The sequence below is a fragment of the Leucopleurus acutus genome (assembly GCF_964270905.1).
Source record: "Leucopleurus acutus genome assembly, chromosome: 5".
Classification (NCBI taxonomy): Eukaryota; Metazoa; Chordata; class Mammalia; order Artiodactyla; family Delphinidae; genus Leucopleurus; species Leucopleurus acutus.
In genome coordinates, this window is record NC_139147.1 from 59,168,708 (window position 1) to 59,182,743 (window position 14,036).

Genomic DNA, 14,036 nt, shown 5'->3' on the forward strand with positions numbered 1-14,036 from the left:
TTCCCTGAGTTTTCAGGCTGCTGGCCGGCCTGACCTGTACATTGCAGAACTGTTGGCTTCCACAATCACATATGCCAATTCCTCAAAACAAACCTGTCTGTATTTATATCCATGGTTTCTCTGGAGAATCATGACTAACACAAGGGCTAACAGAAATAAAAGAAACCTGAGAGAAGAAAAGCAGTAATGAAGCAAAGGGAACTGAGGTGAATAAAGAACCAGGCACCTAGCCTCATGAGTCAGCTGGAAGCACTGCTTTAAGCCAATCAGAATATAGTTTAAACCTAAAATTCTAAGGGTATCGCTCATAAACATTACTTAGAATTTATGTACACCACATCAAATGAAGTATAATACTATGTTGCTTTCTATGTAAGAAAATGATGCTACTTGTCTTCTGTCAACATGGCAAACATTTCTTTAGCTGTAGAATTTCTGTAATAGATTTCTGTCAATCCAATCATTCCGGCACCTGCTTATCTCTGTGATGAATGCCTCTGTAAATATGTACCTGGATTTTGGGGTAGGGGTTATGGAATAAAATACAACTAGACAGCTTGAGAAACTCACTAACTTGATATCAGAAATACAGTGCTATAACCAATGGCTCTATTCAGTCAACAGGCAATTTCCTACAGATGTGCTACTCATATTTCCCAGTCATGTGAAGACTAAAGCAGAGCAGCTAAAAGATTCTGGAAAGATCCAGGGGAAAAAAGAAAAAAAAAATGTCCAACAGCACTACTCAGTGGAGAAGAGAGGATGATTTCTGAAATTATTTTAAGAAGTTGTTCAATCTATTTTCTCTAGGCCTTGACATGACAAAATTCCACTCATTAAGGAACAAAAGAGCTTCAAATCAAGGAGCTCAATTCCTAAATCTGTTTCTATATCATCATAAGGAAATGATGGCAGTATCCTTTACTCAGAGAAGAGGAGAAACAGACTTAATGAGGTACTTTTTCCTGTGCAGATTATTTAGCCCTCTGACTACTGCAGTGAGTATCAACTGAGAGTAGCAATTTTGCCCCTCGCAGAATATCTGGCAATGTCTAGAGGCTTTTCTGGTTGTCGTAACTGGGAGGATGTGACAGGCATCTAGTGGGTAGAGCCCAGAGATACTGCTAAACATTCTGCAATGCACAGAAAATGCTATGACAAAGAACTATCCTGCCCAAAATGTTTATAGTACTAAGACTGGGAAACCCTGCTCTACCACTACATTTGATATACCTCCTATTCTCTAGGAGTTAGAGGGAGAAAACTTGTTTTTAGTATCCTAGATTTAAACTCAGAACGTATTTTCTTTATTAAAACTAAGTCATAATATGCCTTTATGTAGCCTTTTTTTAAAAATGAAGGCTGTTATAAAAGATTGTAAAGGAGTTTAAAACAATTTAAACTAAATACATGCCATTCTAATCTCCTCTTACCTGTATTATGATAAGTATCTACCCATCCCCCATCACCATCATCTTCTTCAATGATAGCTTCCAATTCATCTGAATACTCCATCTGTTTGCACCGCTTGTAGCACGGCACTGTAAAAAAAATGGCAAAAACAGTTACTAGGACATAATCTGCTTCCTATAAATCCATTAAAAAAAGAGAAACTTTATTCCATAAAATATATTTCTGCCACCAAAATATTAGGTAAATATTATATTTTACTTCTAATAGGAGTACTTAATTTAAGGGTTACATTCAACCCACAAAATTATTTGACCACACTTATCTTTCCCTAAATAGCTTTGTTAGAAGACAAATACAAAGGCTCTACTGGGAGTGTTCTATATATTCTCTACCCTGATGATCCGTGAAGATCAACAAAGCTGAAGTCAGAGATGACATCGTTCAACCTCAGGCTAATGAATAATATACTATTTTAACAGCTTTACTCTCAGGACATGGAGGCACCACCTGTCACACTCGGAGGCGGTAGAGGTGACCTCTGGTTTGCAATCCTAAAATAACTTTCAACATGTATTTCATAATTCATATTTAAGCTCCAGCTATTCATAATGGATAAACCAGTTTAAAGTTCACTAACCTGCTAAACTTTACTCTCTTAAACAAATTGGTGCCAAGTTTTTCATATAGCAAATGTATCAAATAACAGGTATTATAATTCATATAAGCCTAAAATTGAAAAATTATAAGGTAACAACATTACGACATGGGGTCAACAAAATGCTATTAATCTCCTGATTTTTTTTTAAAACAAGCAAGATATAAATGACCAATCCTATCAAAAAATATACTGTAGGAAATAAAAAACTGATGTTTTGTACATGTTTTCCCTTTCCTATAATGAGCAAATTAGAATAGAAATCAATGTATTGTTATGTGATTAGACAGGGACTGTAACAACGTTTTGATGTTGTTTTCAAATTAGCTTCATAAATAACTTCATTAACTTCATAAATACCTGTTTCAGAAACATTTTTGTGCCTATAGGCAATCTTTCAATGACACAACGGACAATAAAACCTCTAGCTTTGAGATTTTAGATATCAAAGATAGTATCAGTTATACTTTCCATGAAAAATTTAAGTCTAAAGATGATTAAAATAGCTAAAAAGATTATGATTATGAAGTCTGCTTAAAAAGCTCAATGAGAAAAAAGTCCATTTTGCTTAAAGCTCTTTTCCTTCATATCTTAAAACTAGACTTTTTTGGCAAAAAGAAATAACAAAAAGGAAGGAGATAAAATCAAGTATGGAAAAAATACTCTACCCATAGAAAATCCAGAGTTTCATTAAATTTCCAAATTTCTGTATGAGGGAAGCTGCAAGTACCGCTTTAAGCATGAATTAAGATCAGCAAGTGTTAAGGTTTTTTAAAAATGTTAACTCTTTGCGCAAAATTAACTAATACATACAACATAATTCTTACCATTTTTGGTGACCAAAAATTGTTTGCCTGACGGTAGGTAAGCCTTCACTTTCAATTCCTCTCCTGTAGCCCTTTAAAAAGAGTGAAAAGCACCAAAATACAAAAAATATTTTAAAAGACAAAGACAGAAGGTATCACATGTTAATCTCAACACTACACAATCCACACCCCTGAGAAAATTATTTTAGGATTGGTTTGGGAAGGATGCCATAAGTGACATACGTCACGGCAATGAAGAGCACAGCAATATTTATTGTAAGTGAAATGTACCAGAGATGCATACAGACCAAAAGAATTTGGATTAAATATTAGACAAAAAGGTAGAATAATACAGAACTATATTATGCAACTATTGTGTTTGCCTCTAACCAAATATAATCTCATTCAGATTTTTAATCTTAAAGTACTGCTCATCTGAAGACCAAGAAGAGGCAGAAAAATAGCTCCATGACATTACATAACAAAGCTGGTGGTTCACAAGATCCACATTCCTACCACTGTATTAAAATTGGAACTAAGAGATAAAAGATGCTTTGAATCACAAGATGATAATGTTGAGAATAATGGTTGTAACAAACAAAAAATCCTTTTATTGAGTGCATATTAAGTATAGGACCTAGAACTCTAACATGCAGTATTTTTATATAATCCGCAGATATCTAAATACTGAGTAATATTTATATTCCCATTTTATAAGTAAACAAAAGCTTAAAGAAGTCGGGTTGCCCACAGTCACAAAACCAGAAGGTAGAGGAGCCAGGATGGAGCCAAGTGACTCTAGGGCTCCTGCTCTTGAACACTGCTCCCTCTGTGGGTCAGAGCCAGCTATTTGATTTTGGGGGGCTACTGTGGAATATCTCACTAAGAAATTTGTTCAAAGATTCTTCTGTGGGTCACCTAGGGGAATTGGTCAGAGCTAGAGTGGCATGTGGTATCTGTCAAAAATATAAATGAGCATAAATTTTGAGTTCTGCTGCCGTCTTAAGCTTCAGTCTAAACTTCAAACCATAGATTTGAGCATAAGATAAAGCCAGGAAATGTCCTAAAACCATCTGGCAGGCTTCTAGTATCCTTAGACCATTTCCAAGTGTCAAATTCAACAACATCATGGTAATGCCTGAAGTTCTGTGGGAAGATGATATAATACAGTCACGATGGCACCTGTAAACATGAACATATAGAATAGAAATGGTCTGTTTCTAGCACTGATTTAAAATGAATTGCTCCTTTGGCCCCAACAATTTAGCCGAAGTATAGACATTGGAGTGTGATATAATCGAGTTCTAAGTTACAATAAAATTATTTAAACCATCACAATTTATGAAATGGAACTATAAACTACTACCTCCTAAAAGAAGATCCTGTCTATATATACCAACCCCTATAACAATACTATAGATTATACAACTAAACTAACTAGACAACTAAGGGCTTCAACAAAGAAATCTGAATAAAGAAAATGTATATCTATCACACGTGTATTGAAGAAAATCCTTTAGTTCTTTTTCCATAGAATGACTATTACCTTAAATTTTATATATCTATATGACTTGAAATATACATATATATTGTAGACCACAACATAGCTAAATATAGTTTTAACAATTTAGGGAGGAAAAAAGTCTAAAATCAGAAAGCTTCTATAATATGAACATAATTTAAAATATGGAACAGAAATACACATAGGAAAGACAAGGACATAAAAATAAATGAACCTGACATTTCGGCCTTCCTTGTTACATAAAAAACAATGTTCTACAAGATAAAGAGCAATTGATCAAAAGCAGTAAGAACTATTCTGGATACGTGTTAAGCATAAAAATTAAGGGTAGGTTGGGCATTGGCCAAAGGCTCGGTGACACAAATGCAGTTTCTCTTTGACTTTTTGAAATATTGAAAACAGTCCAGGAACCCACTTTATTATTTTACAGATCCCAAAAGGCCCACGGTCCCCAAACAGGGGACAGACAGAATCATGAAACTCACAGAGGGGCAAGGACTTGTTAAAAAAAAAAAATTAAGGGTAATAGAAGAGGCCACAGATGAAAGAGAATTCTAACTGTGATTTTAAATAGTTTAATTATTTAAGCTCTTTAGATATTAAGGAAAACATTATCAATTAGAATCTTGTTAATTCTAGAACCCCTGCTCCCAAATCAAAACTCTACCTTTCAACTACAATTGAAAAAGTGTCACCGAGGGAAAAAAAAGGATGTAACAAGTTGAACCACTCATATACAAACAAGATGATAATTCCAAACAATTCTAGCCTAATTAAAATAGTCTGCCAGTATTGGGATCAATTTTGCAGCTACTGCCAGATGCTTTTATTGTAAGTATTCAAAGTAATGAAACTGACGTTGTTTTAAAACATTCTGTTATTATTCAGATATTTAAAAAACACATTACAAGAACTGCTAGTTGCTTAAATTACTTTATAATTAAAAGAAAAGTTAATGAGGAAAATAAAAATTTGAAAAGTCTGTTACAAGTAGATTTCCAATTAAGACCTTATTTGGTATCATGAATCTCTCAACTTTTGAGCTCATTCCTAAAAAGGGGAGAAACTTTTGAACCTTAAAGAAGGTCTTATGGTAAAGAACCATAAGATTCTGCAAAATTCTGCAGTTATTAATGTCATAAAAAAATTCAGGGCTTCCCTGGTGGCGCAGTGGTTGAGAGTCTGCCTGCCGATGCAGGGGACACACGTTCGTGCTCCGGTCCGGGAAGGTCCCACATGCCACGGAGCAGCTAGGCCCGTGAGCCATGGCCACTGAGCCTGTGCGTCCGGAGCCTGTGCTCCGCAACGGGAGAGGCCACAACAGTGAGAGGCCCACGTACCACAAAAAAAAAAAAAATTCAATACATTTGAATTTGAAAAATAAGCTAATCAGGTTCCTTAAAAAACTAAAAATACAACTACCATATGACCCAGCAATCCCACTACTGGACATATATCCTGAGAAAACCATAATTCAAAAAGAGTCATGTATCACAATGTTCACTGCAGCTCTATTTACAATAGCCCGGAGATGGAAACAACCTAAGTGTCCATCATCGGATGAATGGATAAAGAAGATGTGGCACATATATACAATGGAATATTACTCAGCCATAAAAAGAAATGAAATTGAGCTATTTGTAGTGAGGTGGATGGACCTAGAGTCTGTCATACAGACTGAAGTCAGTCAGAAAGAGAAAAACAAATACCATATGCTAACACATATATATGGAATCTAAAAAAAAAAAAAGGTCCTCATGAACCTAGGGACAGGACAGGAATAAAGATGCAGATGTAGAGAATGGACTTGAGGAAATGGGGAGGGGGAAGGGTAAGCTGGGACAAAGTGAGAGAGTAGCACTGATATATATACACTACCAAATGTAAAATAGATAGCCAGTGGGAAGCAGCTGTGTAGCACAGGGAGATCAGCTCGGTGCTTCGTGACCACCTAGAGGGGTGGGATAGGGAGGGTGGGATGGAGATGCAAGAGGGAGGGGATATGGGGATATATGTATACATACAGCTGATTCACTCTGTTACACAGCAGAAACTAACACAACATTGTAAAGCAATTATACTCCAATAAAGATGTTAAATATTACTCTTATGAACAGAAAAAAAAAGCTAATCAAAGTTATTAAACTTTTGAAAATTATTTTTTAAAGACCCACCACAAGAACAGACTTAGACACTATAAAGAAACAGAATACTGGTAAAGGAAGTAAGGCATTTATCTCAAAAATCTCCATCTTTCGTGCTAACAGAGCAAAACAAAACAGGCATAATGCTCAGTTTTTCTTCATTTATTTTACTTTAGCAACACTGGAGCACTATTTAATAGAAAAATCTACTAGAGGAGGGTTAAACAGGTCATTCTAATTTTCATGCACTAATCTATTTTGTAAACTGCCAAAATTATGAAGTCACACCTTTTATAAACTTTCTATTCCTCACTCAAGAGTACTTACCATTGCCATGTTGGACAGTGGTGGACTAAGTGATCTCCAGCTGCTACAAACTATTGAAGATTTAGAAGAAATATGAAAAAAGGAAAAAAGAAAAATTGAACATCATTGAATATAAGGTGGCAAAATACCAAAGGGATCATCCTGTATAAACTTGATTCAAAATAATCAATTAAAATGCAAACAGCACCAACTTGCTCTACCAGCCTAAAGATTTATTTTTGAATATTTATTAAAACTACAAAATTTTTAACATCCATGAAAATGTATATTAATTTTGGAAGAAAAAATATTGAGTGCTGTTAATTTTTTTATTCAATTGTAATCACTGGATTTAGACAATGTCAAAAGCATACAGTACCATGAAATGAATAAGGGTAACACAACAGGATTTTAAAATGCCAAACACCACTTTATGGATGAATGAAATGTAGAGCGATTCTTGCTAATGGTTGAAAAGTCAATGAAGATCTTTGAAAAAATTACTAAATAACTACAGGTCTATGATGTAAGAATAGTTTATTACATCACAGTGCACACAGTTTTTCTCCCTCATTTTAAAAAAAAATTAAGTAACATCTTATTTTGAAAGCTTTTTCACAATATTAAAGGAATCATTAATAAAAGTGAGAAATGTACTGCCAAACAATGGGGAAAAAGTTAGAAGCTTTTGGATTGAATCAGAAAACACCAAGACAATTAAAAAACTGAATCCTCTAACACATCTTGGACTTTCTGGGCAGGCTGAACGTTGTACAAATTTTTGTTTTTCTTCAGAAATGAAAAACAGACTCAGGAATAAAGAGTTTAATCTTCTGAGAATTTCCATTATACATGAGCATGGACTGATCTTATCGTAAGACAGAAGTCCTGCTTATTCTTGAGAGCAGAAAATGAAAGTCTGTTAAACACAACTGCAGTGTCCCAACTCAAGCTATATGCACACATACGTCCCCAATTATTATTTCACAACAGCTCTAACTTAAAATCATGTATTGTTCATAGGTTTATTATACAGCAAAAAATTATATTATCTTTAACCTTCTAATGTCTTTCTGAGAAAAGTATGTCTATGTATGATATTCTGCTTTAATTTGAGAGAATAAAACTCTATAAAATAAGAGTTCTGACAGTAACTTCTTTTAAGAAGATAGATTAACAAGATAAGATTTAGCAGCATACTCCCAACAGTAACTTTACAAAATGTTTCTGTTCTTTTATTTGAATAATTTCTTTACTACTTAAAGGGATTAGGTAAAGACAAAAACCCAAATGAAATCAATACCCTCTCCCCCAGGTTTTAAGCATTTTGGGTCTTTGCAACCAGATGCTGCATAACTCTACGGCTATTGGGAACTAATTCATCATCACCAAAAAAGTATTAATTTAACAAAGTGCAAGCAAAACAAAGAATTAAAAACTTAAAAATTCTTTAATGATACTGCCTTGAGATCACAAGACTCTAATATTTTATTCCCCAGCACCTCTGCTGGCATCCATCGAAAAAATAACAAAAACACTAGAAGATAAGGAAAAATATAAAAGAGCATAGAATTGCTATGCTACTAATGATATTTAGTACATGTGTATATCTGCTCTCATTAGCAGTGGCCATTATTATTATTACATGCTTCCTATGTTCAAAAGAAAGATTCAAGTTTCTAAATTCTCAATACTGCTTACAGTGGCTTTCTCTTAGTGATTAAATATTGGATAAGACTGAATAACTTTAACAAGGTAGAATCAATATTAACATTCTGATGAACAACTTTATTCTTCAAGCTATCCTCTATTACTAGTACTCTATTTACTCAAGTCATACACATGTTGTACATTAAAGTATTTTTAGTCAGACAGTACCATATTAGATAATGCCTGTCCTTATTTTTAAACACAATACTTCCACACCTCTCAATGAAAACAAAAAGGTAGTTAGAGGCTGACAGCCAGAAGCCCAGAAACAGTAAGAGAAAACAAATGAACAGATCAACTCAGTACAGATCCAAAGCATTTTGTCTTCTGGTTTTCTTCCTCTAGACTCATTCTAATCTAATTAAATCCCATAATTGCACTCTATCTCTATTCAGCATTATGTGGTTGGTACCCAGCTGAGCTAGTTTTTGCCCTGCATTTGTTTAAAAATGAGGAAATTCATAAATCACTTCATGATACAACTAAGTGTAAGAGTTATTCATTGTAGGATTAGTAACTGTTTTAAAATGGTTTGCTTAATTCTATTCAATGACCACAGACTTGTATCTCTAAATCCAACTATCTATTTACCAATTAGCCATTTTCACATAGAGGAGATAAAGTCGAAGAGTACAAGAAAAACAGCACACTTTCATCTCTGCTCTTTATTTTAGATACTGAGTTTCAAGAACATTAATGATTAAGCTCAAAATTTAGTTTTATTTGGCATTCAAGGTATTAAACTCATGATGCCTAAGGCAGACTGGGTTCTTTAGAGAATGTCGAGTCAAAATCCCTCATTTTAAAGATGAGGAAACATGAGGCCTGTGCCTAGATTAATTGATTTGCCTAAGTCAGAATAGGAGAAATTAGAGAAATGGGTCTAGAAGGCAGGTCTTCTAGGTTTTATCCATACTATTCTGTGTCTTCACTAAACATGAAGACAATTTTAGATAAAATTTTCAGTTAAGCACACCATCCTTTGAACTTACAAGGATTTGGGACTGAAGAGATTCCATCACAAGTGAAAACTAAAAGATCAGTTAATTCCCTGGCTTGAGGTCTTGGAATTTACAACCAGATCATACAACATGCCTCATTTCAATAAAGTTCCATTGCCAATGACTGGTACTTTTAATGAGAGTTAAAGGTGAAGCTTAAATAAATTATTTACCATTCATTAAGACTAAAAAATAAGTCTGCTGTAACCATAACTATTCATAAAACTGGAGTCCAAAAGGATTTTTAGACCAGAATGTATTTCTCTAAAGACAACAAAATAAACTACCTAAAGGAAAGACAATACTTTTATTATATAGATTTAGTGAACAAGTAAAATGATTCCTCAAAACATAATTCTGTATTAAAAGTATATAAAACACAACTGGCCTATAAAAGAGCCATTTGTTTCAGCATTAAGCAGATTCATCATTGTCTGGTTAGGAGAAAAAGTGAAAGAATGGTGGGGAAAAAATATCAATGTTAAATATGTAGCAATAAAATATTTAAGCTAAATACTGATAGAAAACTTAATATCCAAGCATTGAGACAAAGTTTCCAAATGGAAAGCCATAAAAACTCATGTTTGGGGTAGAAAGAAGCAAGACAACAAACGCCAGAGCCCACTGCACAGCTCAATATAATACAAATATTAGTGAAGGGTAAGTCACTATAGGAATCTTTTCCATTTCCTCTCCCACCCTCATTTCTAAATAAAAAGAAATTACAGAAAAATATGAGAAATGGCAAACTGAGAGGGAAGTTACATTTTCTTTTATGGGAAATAGAAACTGCTATTATTGTAATTACAATTACAAAATTGCTAATATAGTCAACAGGATCTAATTTTACTCAAATCAAGATTAAATTTCAAGATGTTCTCTTATAAAACACAAAAGCCACCCAGTTTTATGTAATTGTAGAAAATAACAGCTTTATACTGATATCTTCAATACTCACCTCTTCTGGGGTGATAACACCTGTTTCCTTAAACTTTGATTCCTATAGAAAGTAAAAAGAATAACAGTATTACACTCTCTCTCACTTTCAACTGAAAAATGTTTGTGGGCAACTATGTGCTTGGTACCCATCTAGGTAATGGAGCATGTGCAAAAAAACAATCTGTCACTGGTACCTGACCTCAAGGAATATGTAAGTATAACAGGAAACTGACATGAAAATAATCACAATATAATGTGATCAGTGCTATATTAGAGCAAAGCTCTTTGGAAAAACATTCAAAGATTTATACAGGGGCTTCCCTGGTGGCGCAGTGGTTAAGAGTCTGCCTGCTAATGCAGGGGACACGGGTTTGTGTCCCGGTCCAGGTCCAGGAAGATTCCACATGCCGCGGAGCGGCTGGGCCCGTGAGCCATGGCTGCTGAGCCTGCGCGTCCAGAGCCTGTGCTCCGCACGGGAGAGGCCCACGTACCGCAAAAAAAAAAAAAAAAAAAAAAAAGATTTATACAAACATTAAACCTCAAAATAATTTTGTGAAATGACGAAATATCATTATTTTACAGAATAGAAAAACGTCTTAAAGATGTTTAAACATATTACAATTCAGCCAATGTCTCATTTGAGTAATATTAGAAACCAAATCTAGAAGTCCTAAATCACTTAATACTTTCCCATTATTCTCATCTCCACCAAGATATTATACAATATTCTCTCCTCTAAAACAAGGATGCAACTTACCAAATTTTTCTAAAGTTTAAGTTATACATGAGGTTTTGTGGTAGAAATCTACAAAAATGAAGATTCACTTATGAACATTACTGATTCAAAACATACCAAATAACTACTATATGCCAAGCACTATTTAAGGTAATAGGGACATAGAGTGAATAAAATAGACCATACCCCTCCTTGTCCTCATAAGAAGTTTAAACTCTAGTTCAGGGAGAAAAGCCAAATGGTCATCAATATCAAAAAGAAAAATGGGGCAGAGAGGAAACTGGTCAGGGGTGGAGGGAGAGAGATGGTTATTTAAACTAGGATGGTAAGAGAAAAAAGACTACACTGATGGGTGACTATAGAGTAGAGACCTTAAGGAAAGGAACCAGCCACAAGGCTGTCTGGAGGAAGAGCATTTCAGGCAGAGGGAAGAGCAAATGCAAAACCCAAGGCAAGAGAGTGCTTGATGGATAACACAGAAGGTCAGACTGGCTTTTAAGCAAAAGTGAACAAGGGCTTTTGCTTAAAATCCAGCAGTAGGTGAGAAAGGACCCTCTACCAAACAAGTACAGGCTTGAAGTTCATTGTAAGGACTCTGGCTTTTACTGTACATGTGCCTTCCAAACCATGATTTTTCTTAATTTTTACTCGTTGGGATAAATCATCATCTATTTCCCAGGGATTTAGCTTTTTCTCCTTGCCTTCCCATGTCTAGTAGGAAACTACAAGAATTCACTCTGTAAACCAACAGTTTGCACAGGGAAGATCAAGGCAAGGGTCATTAATTCTGCTTTCCTTATTACTAAAAATACATAAACAAGCTAACACATCCTTTCAGTTTGGTGAACAAGTAGAATGCTTTCTCAATACATAATCCTATAAGTTCAAAATAGCAGTTTTATATTTTATGTGGGAGGTTTTTTCTCTTGCTCCTCTCTCCCTGAAACTAAAAAGTTTTAATAATTATGTATTATTTAAATGCTGTATGCCTAGTAAATTAGACGTTTCTGATAAGATGACATAATGTGCAAAAGAATCATTCGATTCAAATGTCAAAAAAAAAATTTTCAAAGTTGACTGAACAATCTTAATTATGATGGGTTTCACAGTAAACAAATGTAAGCGTAGCAAGTGTTGGAGTTCTCATTTATAAACTTTTTTTTTTAACTTGGCCCAACAAGACATCATTTTAAAACCATTCTTAGAAATAAGTATTTAAAAACTGCAGGACTAATATTTCCCTTTGTCATGGAAAGGGAGCAAAGTAAAATCTTCTTAGAACACCAGAGTAACTTCTTGAATAGAGAGGAACAACCATTTCCATGGATATTTCATCCTACACTAAGATTTGTAAAATTTTAATAAAAGCTTAAAGAAAAAAAACACTTAAGCAAGAAATCGCTATTCATTTACTATCATTGCTCGCTTTTCAGAAAGGAAAAATAAAGATACAATAACAAAAAACTTACCATAAAGGGTTATAAAAGAAAAACTCGAATGCAATTCTATTAATTTATCTTTGAAAATAAGAAAGTCACTGCTGTAATAGCTAATGTGTCACAATTTTTAGTTTAAAAATGCTGTTATTGCCAATGTAAAAAAAAATTATGTATCTAGAAGGGTCAAGCTGCTCCGTATTATCACTGACGTCCAAGATGAACTAGTTTCAGCTATTTTAAAACTTGGGAAAGGGGGTTTTGCCTGTAAACTGGCTTCAACGGTACTGAAAGAAATAATGTTGCAAATTTCACCTTGTTCCACTGAAATCTAATAAGCTGCGACCTCATTCACAACTTACTATTTCAAACTCCTAATTACAAAACTTACTACTAAATTTGAAAGAAAAAAAGTAACATGTCATTTTAGTACCAAACAGATTCATTTCTTTAAAATAAGCAAAATCCTTGCTTAAAAAGTTCAAAAGACTTCCGAGGTTAGGATTTAATGTTCTAAAACCCACTTAGCTGCGGACTACGCTCCAACCCGATGTACCCAGACGAGCTGAGTTCTGGCGGGTGAAGTACGCACAGAGCGTCGCTCCAAGTTTACCCTAGAGAACAGCTGGATAAGACCGCGGGAGGGGGCTGCACCTTTTCCCGCGTACCACCCTACACCGCTCCCCACCGGACAACACCGTGACTCCCCCGGCGTCCGGTCCTGGGTCCCTGCAGAGCCAAGCGTGAGCCTGACAACCCCCGGCAAGCCCGGCTTACCTTGAGGACCGGGGTCAGGTACTCAGCCACTTCCAGTGCCTTTCCCTTCACCGTGTTAATCACATTCTGCATCCTGGGGCCGGAGTAGCGGCCGGCCCCGCGTCGGAGAGGAAAGGGCAGCCGGGACAGTGGTCGGGAGTCAGAAAATGTCCCCGCTGCCGCCGACTCGCCTCAGCACCGGCCGGCAGCACCCAAGGGGACGGGACGCGACGGGAGGGACGGGACGAGGGGGAGGGGCGGCCGGCGCGGCGCGCAAGGGCAGGGCGCGCGCTCCTCGCGCCCCAGGCAGCGCGCAGCAGGCCAGGCCCAGCTGTCACCTGGCCGCGAGCGAGGGCGGCGGGGCTGCGCTGGAAGAAGAGGGCGCACGCGCACCCCTTGCCCTCTCGGGAGGAGTCTTCTCTGCCAGCCTTCACTCGCGCCCCTTCCGGCTTCCGCTTCTTACTCTCGCCCTCTCGCCGTAGCTCCGCCGCCACCTGGGCCTCACGTGACACAGGAGCCTCCGGGCACGTGACGCGACAAAGGCCGCGCTGGGGCGGGATCGGGTCGCTTCTCCCCTCCCTCCGGAAGCGTAACACTGAGCGCGCCTGCGCA

General features: G+C 36.3%; 1 protein-coding gene across 1 annotated transcript in view; it reads right to left on the reverse strand.

The window, feature by feature from the left end:
• ATG3 (autophagy related 3) overlaps window positions 1-13,887 on the reverse strand; it is a 28,585-nt gene extending 14,698 nt beyond the window's left edge. Inside the window, exons 1-5 of the mRNA XM_082840044.1 lie at window positions 13,446-13,887; window positions 10,516-10,557; window positions 6,868-6,917; window positions 2,896-2,966; window positions 1,434-1,541 (exon numbers count right to left, since the gene is read on the reverse strand). Of these exons, the coding sequence (XP_082696170.1) occupies window positions 1,434-1,541; window positions 2,896-2,966; window positions 6,868-6,917; window positions 10,516-10,557; window positions 13,446-13,517 (343 nt within the window). The 5' untranslated portion in view covers window positions 13,518-13,887. The remainder of the gene's footprint in view (window positions 1-1,433; window positions 1,542-2,895; window positions 2,967-6,867; window positions 6,918-10,515; window positions 10,558-13,445) is intronic.
• Between the last annotated feature and the right edge of the window lie 149 nt (window positions 13,888-14,036).